Genomic DNA, 20,859 nt, shown 5'->3' on the forward strand with positions numbered 1-20,859 from the left:
TTTATTTATTCTTTCTGCAGGCAAGCTACAACTAGGGGTTATAAAACTTGAAGCAGAGTCAACTCTTACATATCCAGAGCACATGTCATTAGAAATTAGTGAAATAGTTCTTCGCTATAAGTCATTGGTTGCTGCAAAATCAATAAATATCTTGGCCAGCAATATTCATATCGAGGGTGAGGCTCGGTTTCAAACAAGTGGGCGAGGCCCTATTGGTGGAGAAGGTGAACAACCTGGTAAATACATAGATGGATGTGGTACTGGTGCTGGTCATGGCGGTTTTGGTGGTGGTTCAGACATCAATGACACGAAAATAGGTTGGAAAATATTTCTTTCTAAATCTCAGTCATAACTAAATACTACACACAATTAAAAAATATGAAAAAGTAAGTTATAAATATATAACATTTATCCTCTTAAGCAAAAAAAGAAACATCTTTTAGTGATGACATAAAGAAATTTTATGGTAGGATTCTATGAATGCCTGCACCAACAACGTCATATGAAATTTCTGAAGATAAATTTAAGAAATAACCTTTGTTAACACAAGTGCTTTAAGATTTATATAAGAAATTTACCAAAAATTAACCCCACAATTTATGTTAATACCGGCATCTTATTTTTATGTACTTGTTTACATTTTGCTAATACATACTGTATTTATTTTAGTAAATTGTGCCTGTACATATGTTTTTAATTCCAATGTGAAACAGATTTCACTCACCTCCTGCTTAATTCCCTTAAATCAATTCGGCCTTTCACTGTACATAATTTTCATAGTAAATTCGGCAATTCCATAGTAGATTTCTTAAAGAATGGTCGGTATTCCTAGATAAGTCGGCCTCGAAGCAGAGGAATTATTTGGACGGCCTTTTTAGAAATGTATTTTCTAACTTTTAGGTCTACTATTAATTTTAATACAAATGTGAATAATACATAGGCTTCTATTTCAGTTTATTAAAATGCACTATCTTTAACAATCAGTACCAATTAGGTTAATATCTCGTCTAATTGATGGATCAATACATATTATCATGTAATTGTTGGTAGTCGTCCTAACTAAGAACGCATTTTATTGTAGGATACTCTTACGGCTCATACACCAGGCCTATCCATGTTGGTAGCGGAGGCGGTGGAACAGATGGTGGCAGAGGTGGTAGCCTTGTAACTATTACAGTCGGAAATTCTCTCCATGTTGACGGTGAAATTTTAAACGAAGGTGGAGATGGTAGTGGCGGTAATAGTGGAGGTGGAAGTGGTGGAGGTGTTTATATTAAAACACTGTTGTTCTCCGGTCACGGCCGAATATCAGTCAACGGAGGAGGTGGTAATAATCAAGGATATGGAGGATCTGGTGGTCGCATTGCTGTTCATGTTGCGTGGCTTAGAGAATATTCTGGTGAACTAACATCTTTCGGCGGTATTGGAGGCTCTGGTAATGGATCTTGTGGAACAGTCTATTATACAGACACAAATAATGGACTGAGATTTAGAAAAGCCACAAAGAACGAATTCAACGAAACCATGTGGATCGATGGATTTAGGAAACTGTATCTCAATAACCTGAACAGAAATCATGACCTACCTACTGTAATCATGAATGAAAATGGTACATATTTTGAAATGGAAGAGCTTGAGATGCACAACAGTGTGGTTTTATGGCTTCACGAGGGCATTGCCACTTTAGTAGTCCATCGATTTATTGGTGATAAAACGGGTCAAGTGCATTTACGCAGTGGCCAACGAATGTACTGTGAGTATCTGGAATCACAGTCTGGCTTTACTATAGCCCCTGTGAGCTACAGAGTTGACGTTGGATCGGAAATTATCTTTCCATCAAGACTTTTTCTTCTTGGAACAAGAACATACATTGACGGATTGATTACTGGAGTTTTAGATTTATATGTCGCACAAGGAGCAAGCGTGGTGTTTTCTTCAACTTCACAAACTGCTTTAATCTCCAATGGCACATATTTTGAAATGACAACACCTGGAAATATCTCCTTTAGCATCCTTACCATTCAGAAAGATTCGTTCATGGAACTACAGAAAATTACAGAAGACCTAACTATAACTTGTAGTTTAATGATAATTAAATACCATGGTCAAGTTGACATGAATCATGGGAACATTGAGACGGGAGATGCGATATTAGAAAGTCAGGGAGTGTTAAATTTGAACTACACAGGATACAAAGCTGAAACTGGTCCTGGAAGAGGCTTCTCTTCAGGAAAATTTGGATATGGCGCTGGTCATGGAGGTGATGGTGGAGCTCCTCATCCCGAAACTGGTGGCAATGCATATGGGTCTTTGTATTCGCCTTCACACTTTGGCAGTGGGGGAGGAAATGGAACTGGAACCGGCGGTAACGGTGGCGGTAAACTTTACTGGGTGAATGGTAAACTATTCACCATAGACGGAATTATTTGTCTTCAAGGTCAAGATGGTAATGGTAGTGGAGCCGGTGGTGGAAGTGGTGGTAGTTTGTTATTGGAAACCACTAATTTTACGGGGCATGGGGAGATCAATGTAAATGGTGGTAACGGGATTAGTGATGGCTTTGGTGGCGCTGGTGGAAGAATTGCTGTACATGTAAAACATAGATTTACATTTGGCGGTCATTTTAAGTCAAAGGGTGGATCGAGTGTTACAGACAAACACTATGGTGCAGCAGGAACAATTTACAAGGAAGAAACTGCGAGAGGTCCCCAGTATAGCGATATCAAATACAATCCTATTACAAATACATCGTTTGTAGTTGCTGAACATCGCTATTTACAGATGGACAATGAAAACCAAAGAGCAGAGTGGCTATTCACAATGCTTATGGAAGAGGAACATGATTTTTACGAGTTGGATGAGGTACACATAACACGTTATGCAAATGCTAGGATTCATCATCCACTAACAGCACCTAATGTTACGGTCATGATTCATCTTTTTCTTGGTGACAAGACTGGACTGTTTCATGTACGAGAAAACCAAGTAATATATGTGGAAGTAGTTGAATCCGAAACAAACGAGACAATTGCTCCATGTAGTTTCCAAATAGATGTTGGCGCAGAGATTGTTTTCCCAGCTGTTGTTAACCTGTATGGCACCAGGACATTATTAGCAGGTCTGTTGACAGGAGTTCATGACCTTTTAATTGCTAGTGGTGCAGATGTTATGTTCTATTCTACTGCACAGACAGCACTAATTGAAGACAATAAATACATTGATGTATCATTGCCTGGATATTTTAACTTCAAAAGTTTTATAGTTGAAAGGAACTCAGTGGCTGAATTTTCGAAAATTAACGAATTTATGAAACTTGGAACATCAATATTAAAAGTCAAATACCAAGGTGCTTTTACTATGAATGATGCTGAAATAGAATGTTCCTATGCCACGATAGAGAGCGAAGGAGTTTTTGATTTAAATGAGAGTGGTTACAACAGCGAGATGGGACCAGGTGCTGGTTTTACAACGTTGGAAGGAATTGGTACTGGCGCTGGACATGGTGGCCAAGGAGGCGGCCCGCACCCTTATGGTGGTATGCCATATAACTCTGTATATTTCCCACGGGAATTTGGAAGCGGTGGAGGAAATGGTATCAGTGGAACTGGAGGAAGAGGTGGTGGATTTTTATGGTGGAAAGTAGGAGACAGACTTGAACTAGATGGACGGTTAGAATTACGTGGAGGACATGGGAAAGATCGTAATGCAGGTGGAGGGAGTGGTGGTAGCCTATTGATTGAAACGCTTAATTTTACTGGTCATGGTGTAATTGACGTCACAGGAGGTAATGGTGTTGGGTCTGGTGGAGGAGGAGCTGGAGGAAGAGTAGGTATTCACTGCAAATGGCACTATTCTTATGGAGGGACATTCCTTGATTATGGTGGAGATGGAGCGGAAGATAACATTCACTCACATGGTGCTGCAGCAGGAACCGTATATGTTGAGGAAAATCTTAGGCCTGTACAATACAGAGAGAAGAAGTACAACAAAGAATATAACACTACGTTTCTGGTTGTCGACCATACATACGTTCATGTGGACAATGATAACAAAAAAGTTCCAACAGCAACAATGTTGATGGAAGCAGGTCTAACTGATTATGAGTTTGATGAAATGGAACTTACTGGAGCAGCCCGACTTCTGATCTACCATCCAGACAACCGTACACAAGTTACACTTGTCGCACATAAATTCATTGGCGATCGGACAGGACAACTTCATATAAGAATAAACCAAACTGTTTATGTTGAATACGTGGAATCACTAAACAACCGAACTGAAGCCCCTTGTAGTTACATAATTGACCAGTACGGGGAAATTGTTTTACCAACCGAATTTCACATTCATGGAAGTAATAGTACAATAGGAGGTCTAGTAACAGGAGTCCATCACCTTTATATTGAAAAAAATGCATTTGTCGAATTCTATTCAACTGCACAAACAGCACTCATTGAGAATAGAACTTACACTATGATAACAACACCTGGAAATTTCTCTTTTGCTACAATCACAATAAAGCAAGGGGGACTGGCTGGATTCAAACGGATTACTGACCAAATGTTGTTAGAATTAAGTGAGTTGAAAGTCAAATACCAAGGAGAACTATACATGAATCATGTTGAAATATCTTCAACGTATGGCTGGGTTGAAAGTGAAGGAATATTCCATTTTGATGGACATGGACATGGGCCTGAAAGCGGTCCAAGTCCAGGGTTCACTAAGAACGGACTTGGATATGGCGCCGGACATGGTGGTGAAGGTGGGGGAGAGGATATTTCACTTGTGAGTCAGCCTCATGGGTCTGTATTTTGGGCACGGACGATGGGAAGCGGTGGAGGTAATGGATTAGGAGTGGGAGGATTCGGTGGTGGACAACTGCACTGGAAAATTAGTCATTTTCTTCATATGAATGGTATATTGTCTCTGAAAGGACTCCATGGTACAGGAGAAGGTGCAGGAGGAGGGAGTGGTGGAAGTGTTCTTTTAGAAGCTACAAATGTCACAGGACATGGATTAATTACAGTACAAGGTGGTAACGGTAGTATCGGAGGATGTGGAGGATCCGGTGGGAGAATTGCAATACATTGTAGATGGAGGTATACATATGGCGGTAAATTTACTGATCGAGGTGGTTTGAGCTCCGGAGAATTCATGTTGCAGAGGGGAGCTGCTGCTGGTACTGCGTATGTTGAAGAGAATTTACGCCCTCTAGAGTACCGCATACGGAAATACATCAAATCTACTAATGTCACTCTCTTGGAAGTAGATCATAAATATTTACATGTAGATAATGAAGGATTACTGGTTCCAGTAGCCACAGTGCTTTTGGAGGATGACACATATGAGTACGAACTTAATGAGCTTGAACTTACTGGTTACTCAAGAATGACTATCTACCATCCTGATGATTCTTACGTAAATGCCACAGTCCATCGATTTATTGGGGACAGGTCTGGGCAATTTCATTTACGGGACAATCAAACAATCTTTGTTGAAGTAGTCGAGTCTATAAATAACAGGACTGAAGCTCCGTGTAGTTTTAAAATAGACTATAATAGCGAAATCGTTTTGCCATCAGAGACTCATTTTCATGGTGTCAGGACAGAGATTCATGGATTAACAACAGGGGTTCATGAAATGTATATTGAAACTGGTGCCCAGATTGAGTATACCTCCACAGCTCAGACTGCACTTGTGGAGGATAGAGAGTATGCACATGTAACTGACGAAGGAAACTTTTCTATTCCAGAGTTATATGTCAAGCGAGAAGGTGAAATATCTTTTAGACAGACTTATAATGATATGGTTGTCAGCGTTGCTTCTCTGGAGATCAAATATGGAGGCCTGATTCTGATGAATCACGGATTTATAGAAAACGGTCATGCTGATATCGAAAGTAATGGTAAAATTATACTAGATGGAAAGGGCTTTTTAAGTGGTCAGGGAGAAGGAGGTGGAAAAACGGTCCATAATATTGGATCTGGTGGCAGCCATGGCGGTGTAGGTGGACAAGTAACTGATGGAAGTATTGGTACACCGTATGGGTCAGTATTTTCTCCGATGCATTTTGGAAGTGGTGGTGGAGCTAGCATTGCCGGGATTGGCGGTGCTGGCGGTGGGAAGCTGCATTGGAAAGTCGGGTTGTTGATACATATCAATGGTTTGATATCAGCAAGTGGGGAAAACGCAATCTATCGTGATGCTGGGGGTGGTAGTGGAGGGAGTTTCTTACTTGAAGCAACAAATATGACGGGCCATGGAGCAATCCATGTGAATGGTGGTAATGGGATGAACCAAGGCGCTGGTGGAAGTGGTGGGAGGATCGGAATACATATAAGACATAAAAACACTTTTGGGGGTCAGTTTGTTGCTAAAGGCGGGTATACAATTGTCGGTACAGCTATCGGACACGGTGCCGCCGGAACAGTTTACAAGTATGAATCTCAAAGAGGTCCTCAGTATAGAGAGCTAAAATACAATGATCCCGAGCGTAACATCACAGAGTTTAAACCAGAACATTCGAAGCTTAAGATTGACAATTTTGATATTGATGTTGACCATCCAGTAATGGTTATGGAGGAAAATACCTGGTTTTATGAGTTTGATGAAGTACAAGTTGAAGGATACTCATATGTACATTTTTATCACCCATCAGAAGCTCGGAATGTCACTATTATGATCTATGAATTGACAGGAAATAAAAAGGGGATGATTAGAGTACAGGCACGACAACGTCTGTTTATTGATATTGTTGAATCAACGCATACCTACCTCAATGCACCATGTGGCTTTCATGTTGATAGTCTCGGCGAGTTGATCCTACCAACTACTGTGTACATACTTAGCGAAGAAGTGATATTAGAGGGTAGACTCTCGGGTGTTGAGGAGTGTGTTATAGAACGAAATGCACAATTCCGATTAATTGGTAAAACAGCACACACACATGACATTCCAGAAAAGGACATGTGGGATACAGATGAACCATTTGGTCAGTTTGTGCCGGGAATGTTTGAGTTTGGGATATTGACTGTTAATAATCTCGGCAGATTTGTAGTTCAGACAAATCCTACTCATCCAGTAATAGATGCTGGGAAGATTATTATCAGAAAAGGAGGCAATGCTGATATAGAAACCCAGAAAGTGACAATCCAAGTAGGATCATTGACAGTTGAAGCAGATGGGAAGCTTCAATCAGATGGTCATGGTTATACAAAGAGTCAAGGTCCTGGGAGTGGGTTAAATTCTGGAATATATGCATCTGGTGCTGGACATGGATCATCAGGTATTTTAGAAGTGTTATTTTAAATATTATTGTCATAAATGTTCTGACATTGCTGTGCAATGTTTTTTTTTTTAAGACAATACTGTGTTAAATATTCTTAAATTGAGACATTTTCACATTAAGAATTATTGAAGTGAAATATAATTGTAGTATCATGAGTATAAATGATTTAGGAAAGTCATGCAACTAAGACGCACACAATGTAAAATTAAATTATTTATACCTTGCTGTATTTGCGCCTTTAACGACAGCGACTATTCATCGACATATATTTACCAATGCTTAAACTGTCAATACTTTATGCTGTAATTCATACTTACAAAATATTTTTATTTATAAGTATATTTGCTTTTTCTTTGTATCAATATTTTTGTTTATACTTTGTTAATTTTATATGAGTGATTGTGTCTGTTTCCACATTGGAGGTATAATCAATGGCCAATTAAGCTGCATTCACATCGAATTAGAGCCGAAATTTGGACCATGTTAGGTCTAAATGAAACGCCCTGATTCTGATCAGTTTGGTACGCTTTTCTTTCCGAAAATTCGGGAAAGGTGTGAATGCACCTTAGGACTGAATGTAAGTCTGTATCTGTAACGACTATATAAATAAAGTATACTAGTTTGTTATGATTATAATCAATTTGATTATAATCAGCTTGTTTATTTTGCCCGGGCAGGCGGAGGTAAAAATTGGATACCAAGCAGTGGGGCACCTTATGGATCGTTTATCAACCCTCAAGATTTGGGGAGTGGTGGAGGTGGATCGAGAGGCGGCAGTGGTGGTGGTGTTATAAATATAATTTCTGGCCAAGTAAATGCACATATGTTGTTTTTGATCTATTCCAACAGTTGTATAGTAAATAACTTTAAATTGTTAAAACATATTTTATATGCTCTATGACTTTATTTATGTACCTATTCTGACTTTTAATGTGGCGTGTTGTATTAACTAGTGCATCCCATACACACAAAATAGAAATTTATTTCAGAAATCAAAAGTATGTATATGTATATCTGTCTCTTATACACATCTGCACAGTTTACAAGTATGAATCTCAAAGAGGTCCTCAGTATAGAGAGCTAAAATACAATGATCCCGAGCGTAACATCACAGAGTTTAAACCAGAACATTCGAAGCTTAAGATTGACAATTTTGATATTGATGTTGACCATCCAGTAATGGTTATGGAGGAAAATACCTGGTTTTATGAGTTTGATGAAGTACAAGTTGAAGGATACTCATATGTACATTTTTATCACCCATCAGAAGCTCGGAATGTCACTATTATGATCTATGAATTGACAGGAAATAAAAAGGGGATGATTAGAGTACAGGCACGACAACGTCTGTTTATTGATATTGTTGAATCAACGCATACCTACCTCAATGCACCATGTGGCTTTCATGTTGATGATGGTGGCGGAAGTGGTGGTCGTATAGCTGTATACCTTCAAGATGCGGCTACATTCAGGGGAATTATTACCGTAGCCGGTGGCTCTGGCGCTATTGCTGGTGGCCCGGGGACTGTATATAAGAAAGTTACAATAGGAGATGACGTCAAAACATTCCTTGAACTGGACAACTTAAACCGAGATATTTCCTGTGGGTATCAAGTTGTACTTGCTGAAATTGAAACAACTGAATATGATATAGATTTTGTAACTTTGAAAAGGAAAGCTTGTCTCTCATTCCAGGTGGTATGTATTGCAATATTTGTTTTGTATGTTGGGTTAATTTTCATTTTAGAATCATCAACATGAGCACTGAAGATGGTATAGGAAGAGGCGTGTTTATATAGCATCGTTGTCCACCTGAAAACATATATAAGACTAATGTCGTAGTAAAACGATTTTATCGTTTTCCCATGATTATGACGTGATTAGATTTGTAAAAATATTGTTTTATCATATACACGATAAATCGTTATCGAATTGTACTAGTGTGAAAACTTCTCTTATTTCTTTTATTTTCTAGATAAACCGTTGCTTTTTGCTTTTTATCATTATCGTTGTAAAATGTAAACAGGCCTTAATGTGTGAAAAAAGCTATGTAGATAAAGTGCATTGACAAAATAAGTTACTCGATTGAGCCGTTCGATTTTAACAGAAGCCTCATAGCTAAATAATGAGGTATAATAACATAACAACATATACGTATTACTTTGCTTTCAAATAAATATAAGTTAAGTTTGCTGTCTTGTATCATGCACATCCATCTTTCTTATCTGAGTGTTAATTTATATCATTTACATGTCTTTTCTGATTACAAATATCAGCATAATTCTTATCCTATCCAATGCACTTTGTATAATTTTATATATTCCTAATCTTTTTTTTTCTTACAGCTTCCATCAGTCACAAATATTTACGTTCAAAATATTGAAGGTGATAAGTCAGGTTCACTAATAATTGGAACGAGGCATTATTTACATCTTGGACAGACATATAAGAGGGCTCGGCCACTATCAAATATTGACATAACCAGTCGAGGTGTTCTGGTAATTGCACCAGTTTGTGACATTATCACTACATTAACAGTTGGTGGAGGAATATACGGACAAGAAAATATTATATGTCACGGCTTGATTAAACTTTATCGACACGGATATTCCATTTGTGGAAATTGTTCAAGTGACAGTACAGATCTCGGTCAGTATTGGCTTCGGTCAATGACAATAAGAAAAGGTGGGACCTTGCAGGTAGTTGCCAGTGGTGTTCGAGACCTCAACAGTAATTCAGTACAGTTAAGAACTACTATTTTTGACATAGATCACTCTGGAAAGGTCATCGTAGGTGATGGATTTGTTATGTACACTCGTAGTTGTAAAATAGAACGATCTGGATATATCGTTGCAGATGGTGTTGGTTATCCTGCTGCAAATGGCCCAGGTAGTGGCAAAACATGTTTTCAGGATGGTGGTGGGTCTGGAGCTGGCCATGGGTCGCAAGGAGGTAAGGCTAACTGTGCATGTCTTCCAACTGAAGCAGGAAGCTCATTTTGCTTAAGCTGTTGGGCGACTGTAGACGTTGGTAAGAAATATGGCCTTACCTGTCAAGACACAAAAGTTGGAAGTGGAGGAGGAGACGATAGCAATAGCGATAGGAATGGAGGCCCTGGCGGAGGCGCTGTAAAGTTAGTAGCAACCTCTTTGCTTGAATTTGAAGGATATATTTCTGCAAATGGATTCTCCGGTGATAGTGGTGCTGGAGGTGGAAGTGGTGGTTCTCTATGGATGGATGGCCTTTACATTGAAGGTTGGGGAAGATTAGATGCTAATGGCGCAAATGCCAAATCACACACATATGCTAAAGTATGCTATAGTCTTACAATACCATATGTTTATCCTTGCCCACAAGAGCATTATGGAGGTGGTGGTGCAGGTGGTCGCATTTCCACTTTTTCACCCGCATATCTTCATCAAGTTGTACGAGCAAATCAGTACGTTAAAGGAGGATCAGCTGTGGGTCTTGGAGATGATGGAGGTGATGGATCCTTATGTTTTTCCGGCTCACAATGTAGCTCCCATGGAATCTGGTCACCTGAAACAAACACTTGCATATGTTCGCCTGGTTATGTTGGATTTGCGTGTCAAATTAAGTGTGATGACATATTATGTAATGGTAATGGTGAGTGTTCGGATTTTGGTGGCTGTACGTGCTATCCTGGATATGTAGGCTACAACTGTGAGTTCATGTGCGACGCCGATACAACGTGTAATGGGCATGGATCATGCTCACAATACGGCGAATGCAGATGTGATCCGTGTTTCCATGGCAGTAATTGTTTACTCAAATGTTCAGGTAATGGAGAATGTGAGTCAAATACCTGTCAGTGTGATCCGTGTTATCTTGGTGAATTCTGCCATTCAGAATGCAACAGTCACGGAAATTGTGTAAACAACACATGTGATTGTGACATCAGTTGGAGAGGAGATGTATGTACATTTGCAGGTTGTCCTGGAATATATGAAGACTGTTCTGGGAATGGAATATGTAATCCAGCAATTCAGAAATGTATTTGTGAGCCTGGTTGGAAAGGGAGTGACTGCTCTGAACCTGATTGCCCCGGAGAACCAAACTGTTTTGATAGAGGATACTGCAACTCAACTGTAATCCCACCGAAATGTGAGAACTGCAAAAGTGGCTGGATGGGTCTTGATTGTAATGAGACTTGTCTTAATGGACATCAAGAGCCAATGGATAGTGGTGTTTGCATGTGTGATGCGTGCTGGACCGCCAAAGGATGTAATGTCGAATGTTCAGGCCATGGACGTTGTAGTGACCCAACATACTCAACAAATGGAACATGCGAATGTGATGAGTTAAGTGGATGGAGAGGAAATGTATGCGAGATACCTGGATGTCCTGGTGTCGGTGAAGATTGTTCAGGCCATGGAGACTGTAATAGCGCAATTCACGAATGTGAATGTTACCCAGGCTGGACAGGTATTGGATGCCATATCGCTGACTGCCCAGGAAAACCAGACTGCTTTGATCGTGGGATCTGTAATGATACTCTCAGCCCTCCTATGTGCCAAAACTGCAGCCTGGGCTGGATGGGGCCTGCATGTAGTGACCCATGTGTGAATGGGATTCAGGTTCCAATGAATAGTGGTAACTGCCTGTGTTTCAGTGGTTGGACTGGTGTAGGCTGTGACTCTGAATGTTCAGAACATGGTAAAATACATAACGGCTCATGTGATTGCCACTACGAAACTGGTTGGAAGGGTGAGTTATGTGACATCCCTGGCTGTCCTGGATTGTTTGGTTTAGATTGCAGCGGTCGTGGTAGCTGTGACAGTTCACAACATATGTGCACCTGCAATAGTGGATGGGAAGGCATTGGATGTGAATATCCAGATTGCCCTGGTAGCCCCGATTGTTCTGGACGAGGAACATGTAGTGATATATTCGATCCGCCAGAATGCACAAATTGTGAACGTGGATGGATGGGACGCGCTTGTGAAGACCCGTGTACGAATGGTGTCCAGGACCCTCCAAATAGTGGATTCTGTAACTGCACACCGGGCTGGAGTGGTGTTGGCTGCGATGCTGAGTGCTCTCTTCATGGAACGATCATTGATGAAAAATGCAACTGTGATACCGGATGGAGAGGAGAACTTTGTGACATCATTGGTTGTCCAGGCATTGATATTGACTGTTCTGGGCACGGACAATGTAACAAAGGCACACAAGAGTGCATTTGCAATAATGGTTGGACTGGAGATGCATGTGATTTACCAGATTGTCCTGGTCATCCGAATTGCTACAACCGAGGTTATTGTGATCCTACTTTGGATCCACCAAAATGCACCAATTGTAGCTTAGGTTGGATGGGTCGGGATTGCAATGAACCATGTGTCCATGGCATGCAGATCCCCATGGATAGTGGTAACTGCGTCTGTGATCCTTGTTATTCTGGTAAGGGATGTAATGCTGAGTGCACAAACAACGGTGTGTGTGAAAATGACATGTGCTCATGTGATCCAGGTTGGTGGGGTGATGTGTGTGAAATTATAGGTTGCCCTGGAATTGATATAGATTGTACGGGTCACGGTGACTGCAATTCAGCCTTACAGATTTGTTTCTGTTATCCGGGATGGAAAGGAGATGGCTGCGAGATTCCTGACTGCCCAGACAGTTGTAATGGGAGAGGCTACTGTAATGGCACAAACCGTGATACCCCTGTTTGCACCAATTGTGTACACGGTTGGATGGGACCCGCCTGTGCCGATCCGTGTACGCATGGAAGACAAGTTCCAATGGATAGCGGATTCTGTGAGTGTGAACCATGTTACACAGGTGCTGGATGTACCAGTGAATGCTCCGAAAAAGGGAAGTGCGACCTAAAAAAACAAATGTGTATCTGCGAAAGTACTTTCCTTGGTCCTGTTTGTGAAGAATTAGGTTGCCCAGGTAAACCTGTTTGCAATAACCATGGATCGTGCAACAGCGCTACACAAATGTGTTCGTGTTATCCCGGTTGGTCTGGCAAAGAATGTGAAATTCCTGACTGTCCTGGCATTCCTAGCTGCTCAGGTATGAAACGCCTAAAGTCTTGTGAAGACTATCAAATTTGATTTGACAAAAACGTGTGTCATGCCTGAATATGGTCATGATGACATCACAACATGACCATTTATGTGGGCACATCATGACTATATGTGGGCATACAAATGGTTTATGTCAAAGAAAATTTTATAATCTTTACAGAGCCTAATGCTTTCAATTTTGATGTTGCTTTTTTCGTTTCCAGTCCTCTAATATTGCACTGTATTTTTTAATAATGGTTCGTAAATTTATGATTGCCGATTGGTCTTTTGTAATTTTATATTCAGTCACAAAATTCAGTAATAAACTGTTTTGTTTGTGATTTGTTTTTACTGAATGCACTGTTGTCATCCAACAAGTGCAAAATATCTTGATGCATCAAGCTCAAAGGCTGTAAAAGTGCGAGAGGCCTACTATTACATGAATAAATTCCCGTCTAGGGGACAAAGAAATGAATATACCTAACTATATAATTATAATTTTAAAAATGTTATTATTGCTACAAATGATTTTAATATTGCTATTGTTGCTGTTCCTGCTGTTGCTGTTTCTATTGTTGTTATTATTTTTGTTGTTATGGTTATTATTGTTATTGATAACATTATTTCTACTAATATTGTAATTAATATACAATTATTGTCATAATTATAAGTAATTATATTTTTCAATTTGTATTATTAATACAAATATATTTAATATTACACATATTATTAATATTACAATAATACAATTTGGTTGCTGACATTATTGCCTTTGTCGTTCAACTTTTATTATAAATATTACAATTCAATGTAATAACTGAAAGGTTCACTGACTAATCTCGGATAAAATAGTATAATACTTACTCCAAGTATTGAAATGCATGCCATCGTGCTGGGACAATTTGGGTTTATGTAATTATAAATACTACATTTGCATTGAATTAAAATATTGATATTGTTAGTGAACGTTTTACTATTAATAAATTGAAATATGTTTTTGAAATAAAATAACATGTTAGGATATATTTAATAAAATGTGAATTAATCTTTAGGCAATGGAAAATGTATAGACACAATGCCACGACAATGCGAATGTCAGTCTAAATGGGCAGGAGAAATATGTGATGTGCCATGCCTTCATGGAATCAATATTGACGGCCTTGAATGCATTTGTGATCCATGCTACAGTGGTATAGGCTGTGATAAGATCTGCTCAGAAAATGGTCAGTGTGTGAACGGAACTTGCGAATGTGAATTTGATCTCGGTTTCCAGGGCCATGTCTGTGATATACGTGGTTGTCCAGGAGGTGACTGCAGTGGCCATGGCTCTTGTAACCTTGCCACATTTGAATGCATCTGCGATCCAGGGTGGAAAGGAAGCGGATGTCACATACCCGATTGCATCGGTGATCCTGATTGCTACGGGAGAGGAGAATGTACCTATTATTATGGCGAGGAATCCCCACGTTGCATTAATTGCGTTACTCCATATACTGGTGACGCCTGTGAGTTACAATGCGTTCACGGAACAGCACAGCGTATAAATGACACATGGGAGTGTATTTGTGACCCTTGCTATAATGGTTTGTCTTGCGATTTATTCTGTAGTAACCATACAACTATCTGTAACACTACAATTGGGGTTTGTGACTGTGGGTGTGACGGGTGGCGTGGGCAATTTTGCGAGGTAGAGGGGTGTCCTGGCTGCGGCGAAGATTGCACAGGCCATGGGGAATGCAACCTGGCAACTAAAGATTGTTATTGTCGGAGTGGATGGCAGGGTGTTGGATGTGAACTGCCTGATTGCCCCGGAACACCAGATTGTAATGAGAGAGGAGAATGTGTTTCGGAAGAACCAACACCTCTTTGCAGGAATTGCAATCAAGGCTGGATGGGACCAGCATGTGAATATCCTTGTGTTAATGGGACACAGATTCCAATGGATTCAGGCAATTGTACATGTGATGCATGCTTTCATGGACCTGGATGTGATGTCATGTGTTCAGGAATGGGAATATGCACTGATGAGGGTCTTTGTGAGTGTGGTTTTGAAGGTGGAAGAGGTGAATACTGTGATGACCCTGGATGTCCTGGAGATTTTGATACCGACTGTTCAGGACATGGTGCTTGTATTGCTGGTAAGCATCATACCTTTGAATGCTAGCTCAATATTATATTGATTTTTTTTTACATTATATTAACTTTATAAAAAAAAAACTTTTCAACCACAGGTTAACCTTTATTTCTATTTTAGGTTCATGTATTTGTTATGAAGGTTGGATTGGAGAAGGTTGTGAGACTGGAGATTGCCCTGGAAATCCTGACTGTAATGAGAGAGGTATATGTTATGAAGGTACTGATATCCCGGAATGCCGTAACTGTTCTGTTGGCTGGATGGGCCACGCCTGTGATATCGAATGTGGTCCAAATACTGGTTACCAATACCCAATGGACAGTGGGACATGTCTTTGCACTCACGGATGCTGGCATGGGCTTAGCTGTAAATTAAAGTGCAACAATGTTGGAAGTTGTCAAAATGACACAGAGACATGCAGCTGCTCTGATGCTAATGGACTCAATCATGGTAATTGGGGTATATATTGTGAGGAACCATCTTGTAAGGGTATTGGCACCCCTTGTTCGGGTCACGGAATATGCATTGTGAAAGAGGGTGGTAACTTTAGCTGCTTCTGTGACAACGGCTGGCTAGGCGAAGGCTGTCATATTCCAGATTGTCCGGGAGACCCTGATTGTAACGGCCATGGAATATGCGACGGAAGCGAGGGTGTGCCACTCTGTGTCGAATGCGACGATGGTTGGACCGGATTCGCTTGTCAACAGCAATGTGTAAATGGTACTACAACAGAGAATAGAACGTGTGAATGTGATTTGTGCTTTAGTGGTTTGGAGTGCAACATGGAATGTAGCTCACATGGAAAATGTAATGACGGCACGTGCATCTGCGAGTCAGCATGGTGGGGTAAGTTTCTTTAGTGCCACCAATGAATTAATTTAAGGGCCGTTAAGTGGCGGGCGCCAGATAATTAAGTGGCTGCCGCCAGATAATTATCTGGCCGCTGCTACTTATTAATTTAGTACCCAGGTTGCGGTATAGCCTTATACTCAATGCAGAACAGGTTCCACCTTGCCTGAACGTAGATACCCTAAAATGGCAAATTCATTCCATTTGGAAAAATCATATTGGATCCAATTGGAAAATACATCATTGGATTTTGGCACTTTCCAATTGGAAATTACATCATTGGATTTTGGCACTTTCCAATGGGATAATGGGATAAGTAATTCACTGGTGGCACTAACAGGCTTTCATATATTTCACTATTATGGTAATTTTCAGTTTTTAGTGTGTTAAACATGTAGGCCTACTCTGAAAAACAAAAAATTGAAAGTAGATTATCTAAATATTATATAAATAATGTAAACAAATATGAGGGGGATAATATTTAAAATGTAAATTCTATAAATATGTATGCAAGAATATTGTTCTGATGAACATTTTAAGGACCCGAATGCAGCTATCGTGGATGTCCTGGTGATGGAACCAACTGCACTGGACATGGCGTATGTTCACTTGGAACTCAGGAATGCATATGTGAGCCTAACTGGATAGGAGAAGGCTGTAATATTCCGAAGTGCGCAGATGACTGTAATAATCGAGGTAATTCAACATTTAATATGCTTTATTGAAAGTGTATTGCTGTATTGATTTTGGTTTTAAAAAAAAGCATTGGTTGTGTTTTAGTGAATTCTTGTTTGTTAGGAGTTGTTTAAAAGTATTTGGTCGCTTTTATTTTCATATAGTGTGTCGCTGGCATTAATATAGTTTTGCAATGTAAAGGAGTTGGGGTTCCTGTGGCTTTCTCAGCCCTTTTTTAATGATGAAATAAATTATATTCATATGATATCAGTGGCAGATGCAGGAATTTTAAATGAAAGGGGCCCATGGAGTGACTTTCACAGATGGTGGTCTGTACCACGTCAGCTCCACCGTTGGGGTTAAGGCAAGAACATTTATGATTGGCACAACTAGATGGTCGGAAACGGCACTCACATGCCGTCTGTAAAATTTGAATATAATTTTTTTTATCTCCATTATTTGTTAAAAAATTTTGGGCCTATAGGGATCGAGTCGCTCTGCGGATTGCCGCATGAGAACACATAGGCATTGCGCCACTGGTGAGGTCATTGCTTAAAGCTTTATGTAGCGTTGTCATAAAGGGTTATTTTTAATTGCATTCATTAATAGCGAATGTAATCAAATCTGGTTTGAAATCATGCGTCACATGCTATAAATTATTTTAATGCGTTGTTACGGTGTTATTTCTCTGACTTGAACTGTCAACCCCGCTTTCAACATCCTACCAGGCTCCTATTTATTCCATCCATAGTTTACTATACTATTAAGCATACTGTACCATGATCATTTTGGACCACCATCGCAATATCATTTTTATTGATGTTTATACATGGTACTATTTTTTCAGGTGACTGTGATGGTACAAATTTCAATCCTCCGATGTGCGTTAACTGTAGCGATGGGTGGATTGGCGACCGCTGTCACAAGCCGTGTATCCATGGTACGGAGAGCCCACAACTAAGTGGTCGATGTGTATGTGACCCCTGTTTCTCAGGGCTTGAATGCGATATAGAATGCTCAGAAAACGGCATATGCAATGGATCTGTCTGCAATTGTTCCATTGGTTTTAAGGGAGAACAATGTGATGCCCTAGATTGCCCAGGTGAGCCAGACTGCACAGGTTCTGGAAGTTGTCTTCGGAGAGATGGTGAATCAGTTTGCTCGTGTATGCCTGGTTATAGAGGTGATGATTGCAGCGAGTTTTATTGCCCAGGCACACCTGAATGCAATGACAATGGTAAGAACTGAAGTACCAACTAAATGTGCAGTGTGTTTAATGTCAGTTAAGTAGAAATGACAATATTAATAATGTCTTTTCACAATTCAGTTTTTTTAAACAGCTATAAAATTACGATTCTTGATGTTTTCTTTTATAAATAAAGGTACCTTGATATAAAATATTCAACTAATGTTACCTTGTATCTCCATTATAATCAATGAATTGGCATTGGTAAGATTAGCAATTTATGGTATGTACCACTTCATAAGCAAAGGTCATATTTGTTATTTTTTTTTGTTGTTGATATACTTTTCAGGTAACTGTACCTTGATTGGTGTCATACCACGATGTGTTTGCCAACATGGCTTTACTGGTGAGGTATGTGACCATTGCCTTCCTAGGTTCGATGGTGATAACTGTAACACATGTGAGGAAGGGTATATAGGATACAACACCGACTGTGGCGTCCTCTGTCTTCACGGATTTGCGACATCCCCTGGAGGAGATCAGTGCAAGTGTTATAGAGATGAAGAGCATGGATTTTGGACAGGAGCAAGCTGCAATGAATGTTTTGAGGGTTTTGCTGCCCCTGATTGTAGAAGTTGCATACCAAGTAAGACATGTGTTACATTCGTGGCCTCCTGTCATTAGACCTTGGAACGATTAACATTCCTATTATTCCTAATAATACTGATATTTGTTATCGCTATGGACCTTCCAGAGTGTCTATCAAACTTAACAACTGACTATATCAGATAAGAACCAGGAATACGCGCGTGGCTAATAAGCACGCGTGTGGTCCCACAATGTATGTATTTGTGTATGTGTTAACATTGTCGTATTTTGGGACGGCAACAATATCCAAGGGGCGGGCCTAATCCTTAGGGACCATTCTCACGGATCTGCTACTGTGGTTATTTGTATTCATTTATTATGTATTTTTATTTATTTGGTAAATAAATAAAAAAGTTACACAAAAGTTATTACCATTTTTGTTAGGCCTAATGTTACTACTACTGATCATACTACTTCTGTTGCCACTACTCTTACTAAATTAATACTATTAATACCACTTGCGACTGTAACTTCTACAATACTAATTTTGTTCCTACTGCTACTTCTGCAGCTGCGCTTGAATTGATAAGACCGTTTACATATAATAAGAAAGATGATTACTAACACTGTATAATGACTACAATCTTGTTTACCAGGTACAATACTTAAAAATGATTAATATTGTCAATACAAATTAAATTTCAGGCCGATTTGGAGAAACATGTGTAGACGAATGCCCTCTTGGTCAAGGTGTATATGGTGATCCATTAGATGGAGAAGGTGGCCAAGATTTGGTTCGACCAATCATAGACTGTGTTATGCCAATGTCTAATGCCACAGGCTATGTAGCATGGTTCGGGTATGAGAATGAAAACGATCACAATGTGTACATTGCTATTGGTGAGATTTTTAAAATATATAACCGGGTTGGCATTCATACACTTAGTTCATATCCTCGTAATTATTCTCCTTATGACTTTATCTAATCCACTTATTATAATTCGGTAGTCACCAAATCTATCATAGTGATAATCATTACGTTTACTATTACCAATTACTAAGTTTTAATTACTTAATTCTGTATGGATTATTATATATTATATTTTCTGCTGTTGTTTACGCCATTATTAGTATGATTATCATCAGTATTATTTGTCACTATTATTATGTCTGTATTAATTTAATAATCATCCTTTTTAAAAGGTCCTGACAATCGCTTTCACTTCTCTAACGACGAAGAATATTATACAGCGAAAGAAAATCAGGGACAACCTTCAAAGTTTAAGCCAGGAAAGCATACAAATATCTTTAAAGTCATGTAAGTTGTAAAATAAAAAACCTATATATATATACAACAATGCTGTGGGAAACAAATCTGGATCTCGGTAGAGATACAAAAATGATAAGCAACAGCTAAAAAGTAAAAGTAAGTAAACAGCCAGAAATAGAACCAGAGCTTTCGGACAACACTAGTCCTTCCTCAGTGGCGAGTGAGTGAGGGTTGAAAAAGCCAGATAGTATAAAGTGAGAATTTCATGCAAGCATGATTAGAAACAATAAGCTAGGTGGGATTAGAATAAACAGCCTAAACAAGTAAACAGGAAGGCCAAAACTAAACTTTAGAGGCATGCCTCAATGAATAAGCCAAATGATTTATCCAGAATAATTTGGAAATATAATGTTATCAGTGGAGGACAGTCGTAATGACGATGATTTAGCCTACCTAATATCATGTCATTAAGCATAATATTAATTAAATAGCTGTATTATGTTTTAATATTTCATCTATACCTTTGTATCCATTTTTTCTTTCCATCAGTGTAAATGATGAAAGTGTAAATGCAACTTGGTTTCTAGCCTACCTCGTTTCCAACAACAGGCATGACGTCACTGTGTATGCAGATTATCCAGTACGTTGCAGTGGCTTGGAGCAGGATGAGTATAACGTAAGTTATAAGCTTTATTACTACTCCTTCCGTCATCATCATTATTGTCATCGCTATCATTATGATAATTATAATCATTATCATTATTATGATTATTAATCGCTGTAAATATCTGTACCTCAGCAATGCACTCTAATTACGATTAATATTATTAATACCGAATA

General features: G+C 39.3%; 1 protein-coding gene across 1 annotated transcript in view; it reads left to right on the top strand.

Annotated features, from left to right (window-relative positions):
* The window catches only part of LOC117122628, a 136,909-nt gene that overhangs the window by 95,181 nt on the left and 20,869 nt on the right, over positions 1–20,859 (top strand). The window contains exons 85-97 of the mRNA XM_033268293.1: positions 21–317; positions 1,082–7,282; positions 7,963–8,136; positions 8,325–8,983; positions 9,631–13,324; positions 14,370–15,455; positions 15,572–16,297; positions 16,841–16,996; positions 17,823–18,212; positions 18,511–18,807; positions 19,455–19,649; positions 19,953–20,067; positions 20,569–20,695. Coding sequence (XP_033124184.1) covers positions 21–317; positions 1,082–7,282; positions 7,963–8,136; positions 8,325–8,983; positions 9,631–13,324; positions 14,370–15,455; positions 15,572–16,297; positions 16,841–16,996; positions 17,823–18,212; positions 18,511–18,807; positions 19,455–19,649; positions 19,953–20,067; positions 20,569–20,695 — 14,117 coding nt within the window. The remainder of the gene's footprint in view (positions 1–20; positions 318–1,081; positions 7,283–7,962; positions 8,137–8,324; positions 8,984–9,630; positions 13,325–14,369; positions 15,456–15,571; positions 16,298–16,840; positions 16,997–17,822; positions 18,213–18,510; positions 18,808–19,454; positions 19,650–19,952; positions 20,068–20,568; positions 20,696–20,859) is intronic.

Source organism: Anneissia japonica, unplaced genomic scaffold (assembly GCF_011630105.1).
Source record: "Anneissia japonica isolate Jap-2015-1 unplaced genomic scaffold, ASM1163010v1 scaffold287945_len1679841_cov205, whole genome shotgun sequence".
In the NCBI taxonomy this organism is placed as follows: Eukaryota; Metazoa; Echinodermata; class Crinoidea; order Comatulida; family Comatulidae; genus Anneissia; species Anneissia japonica.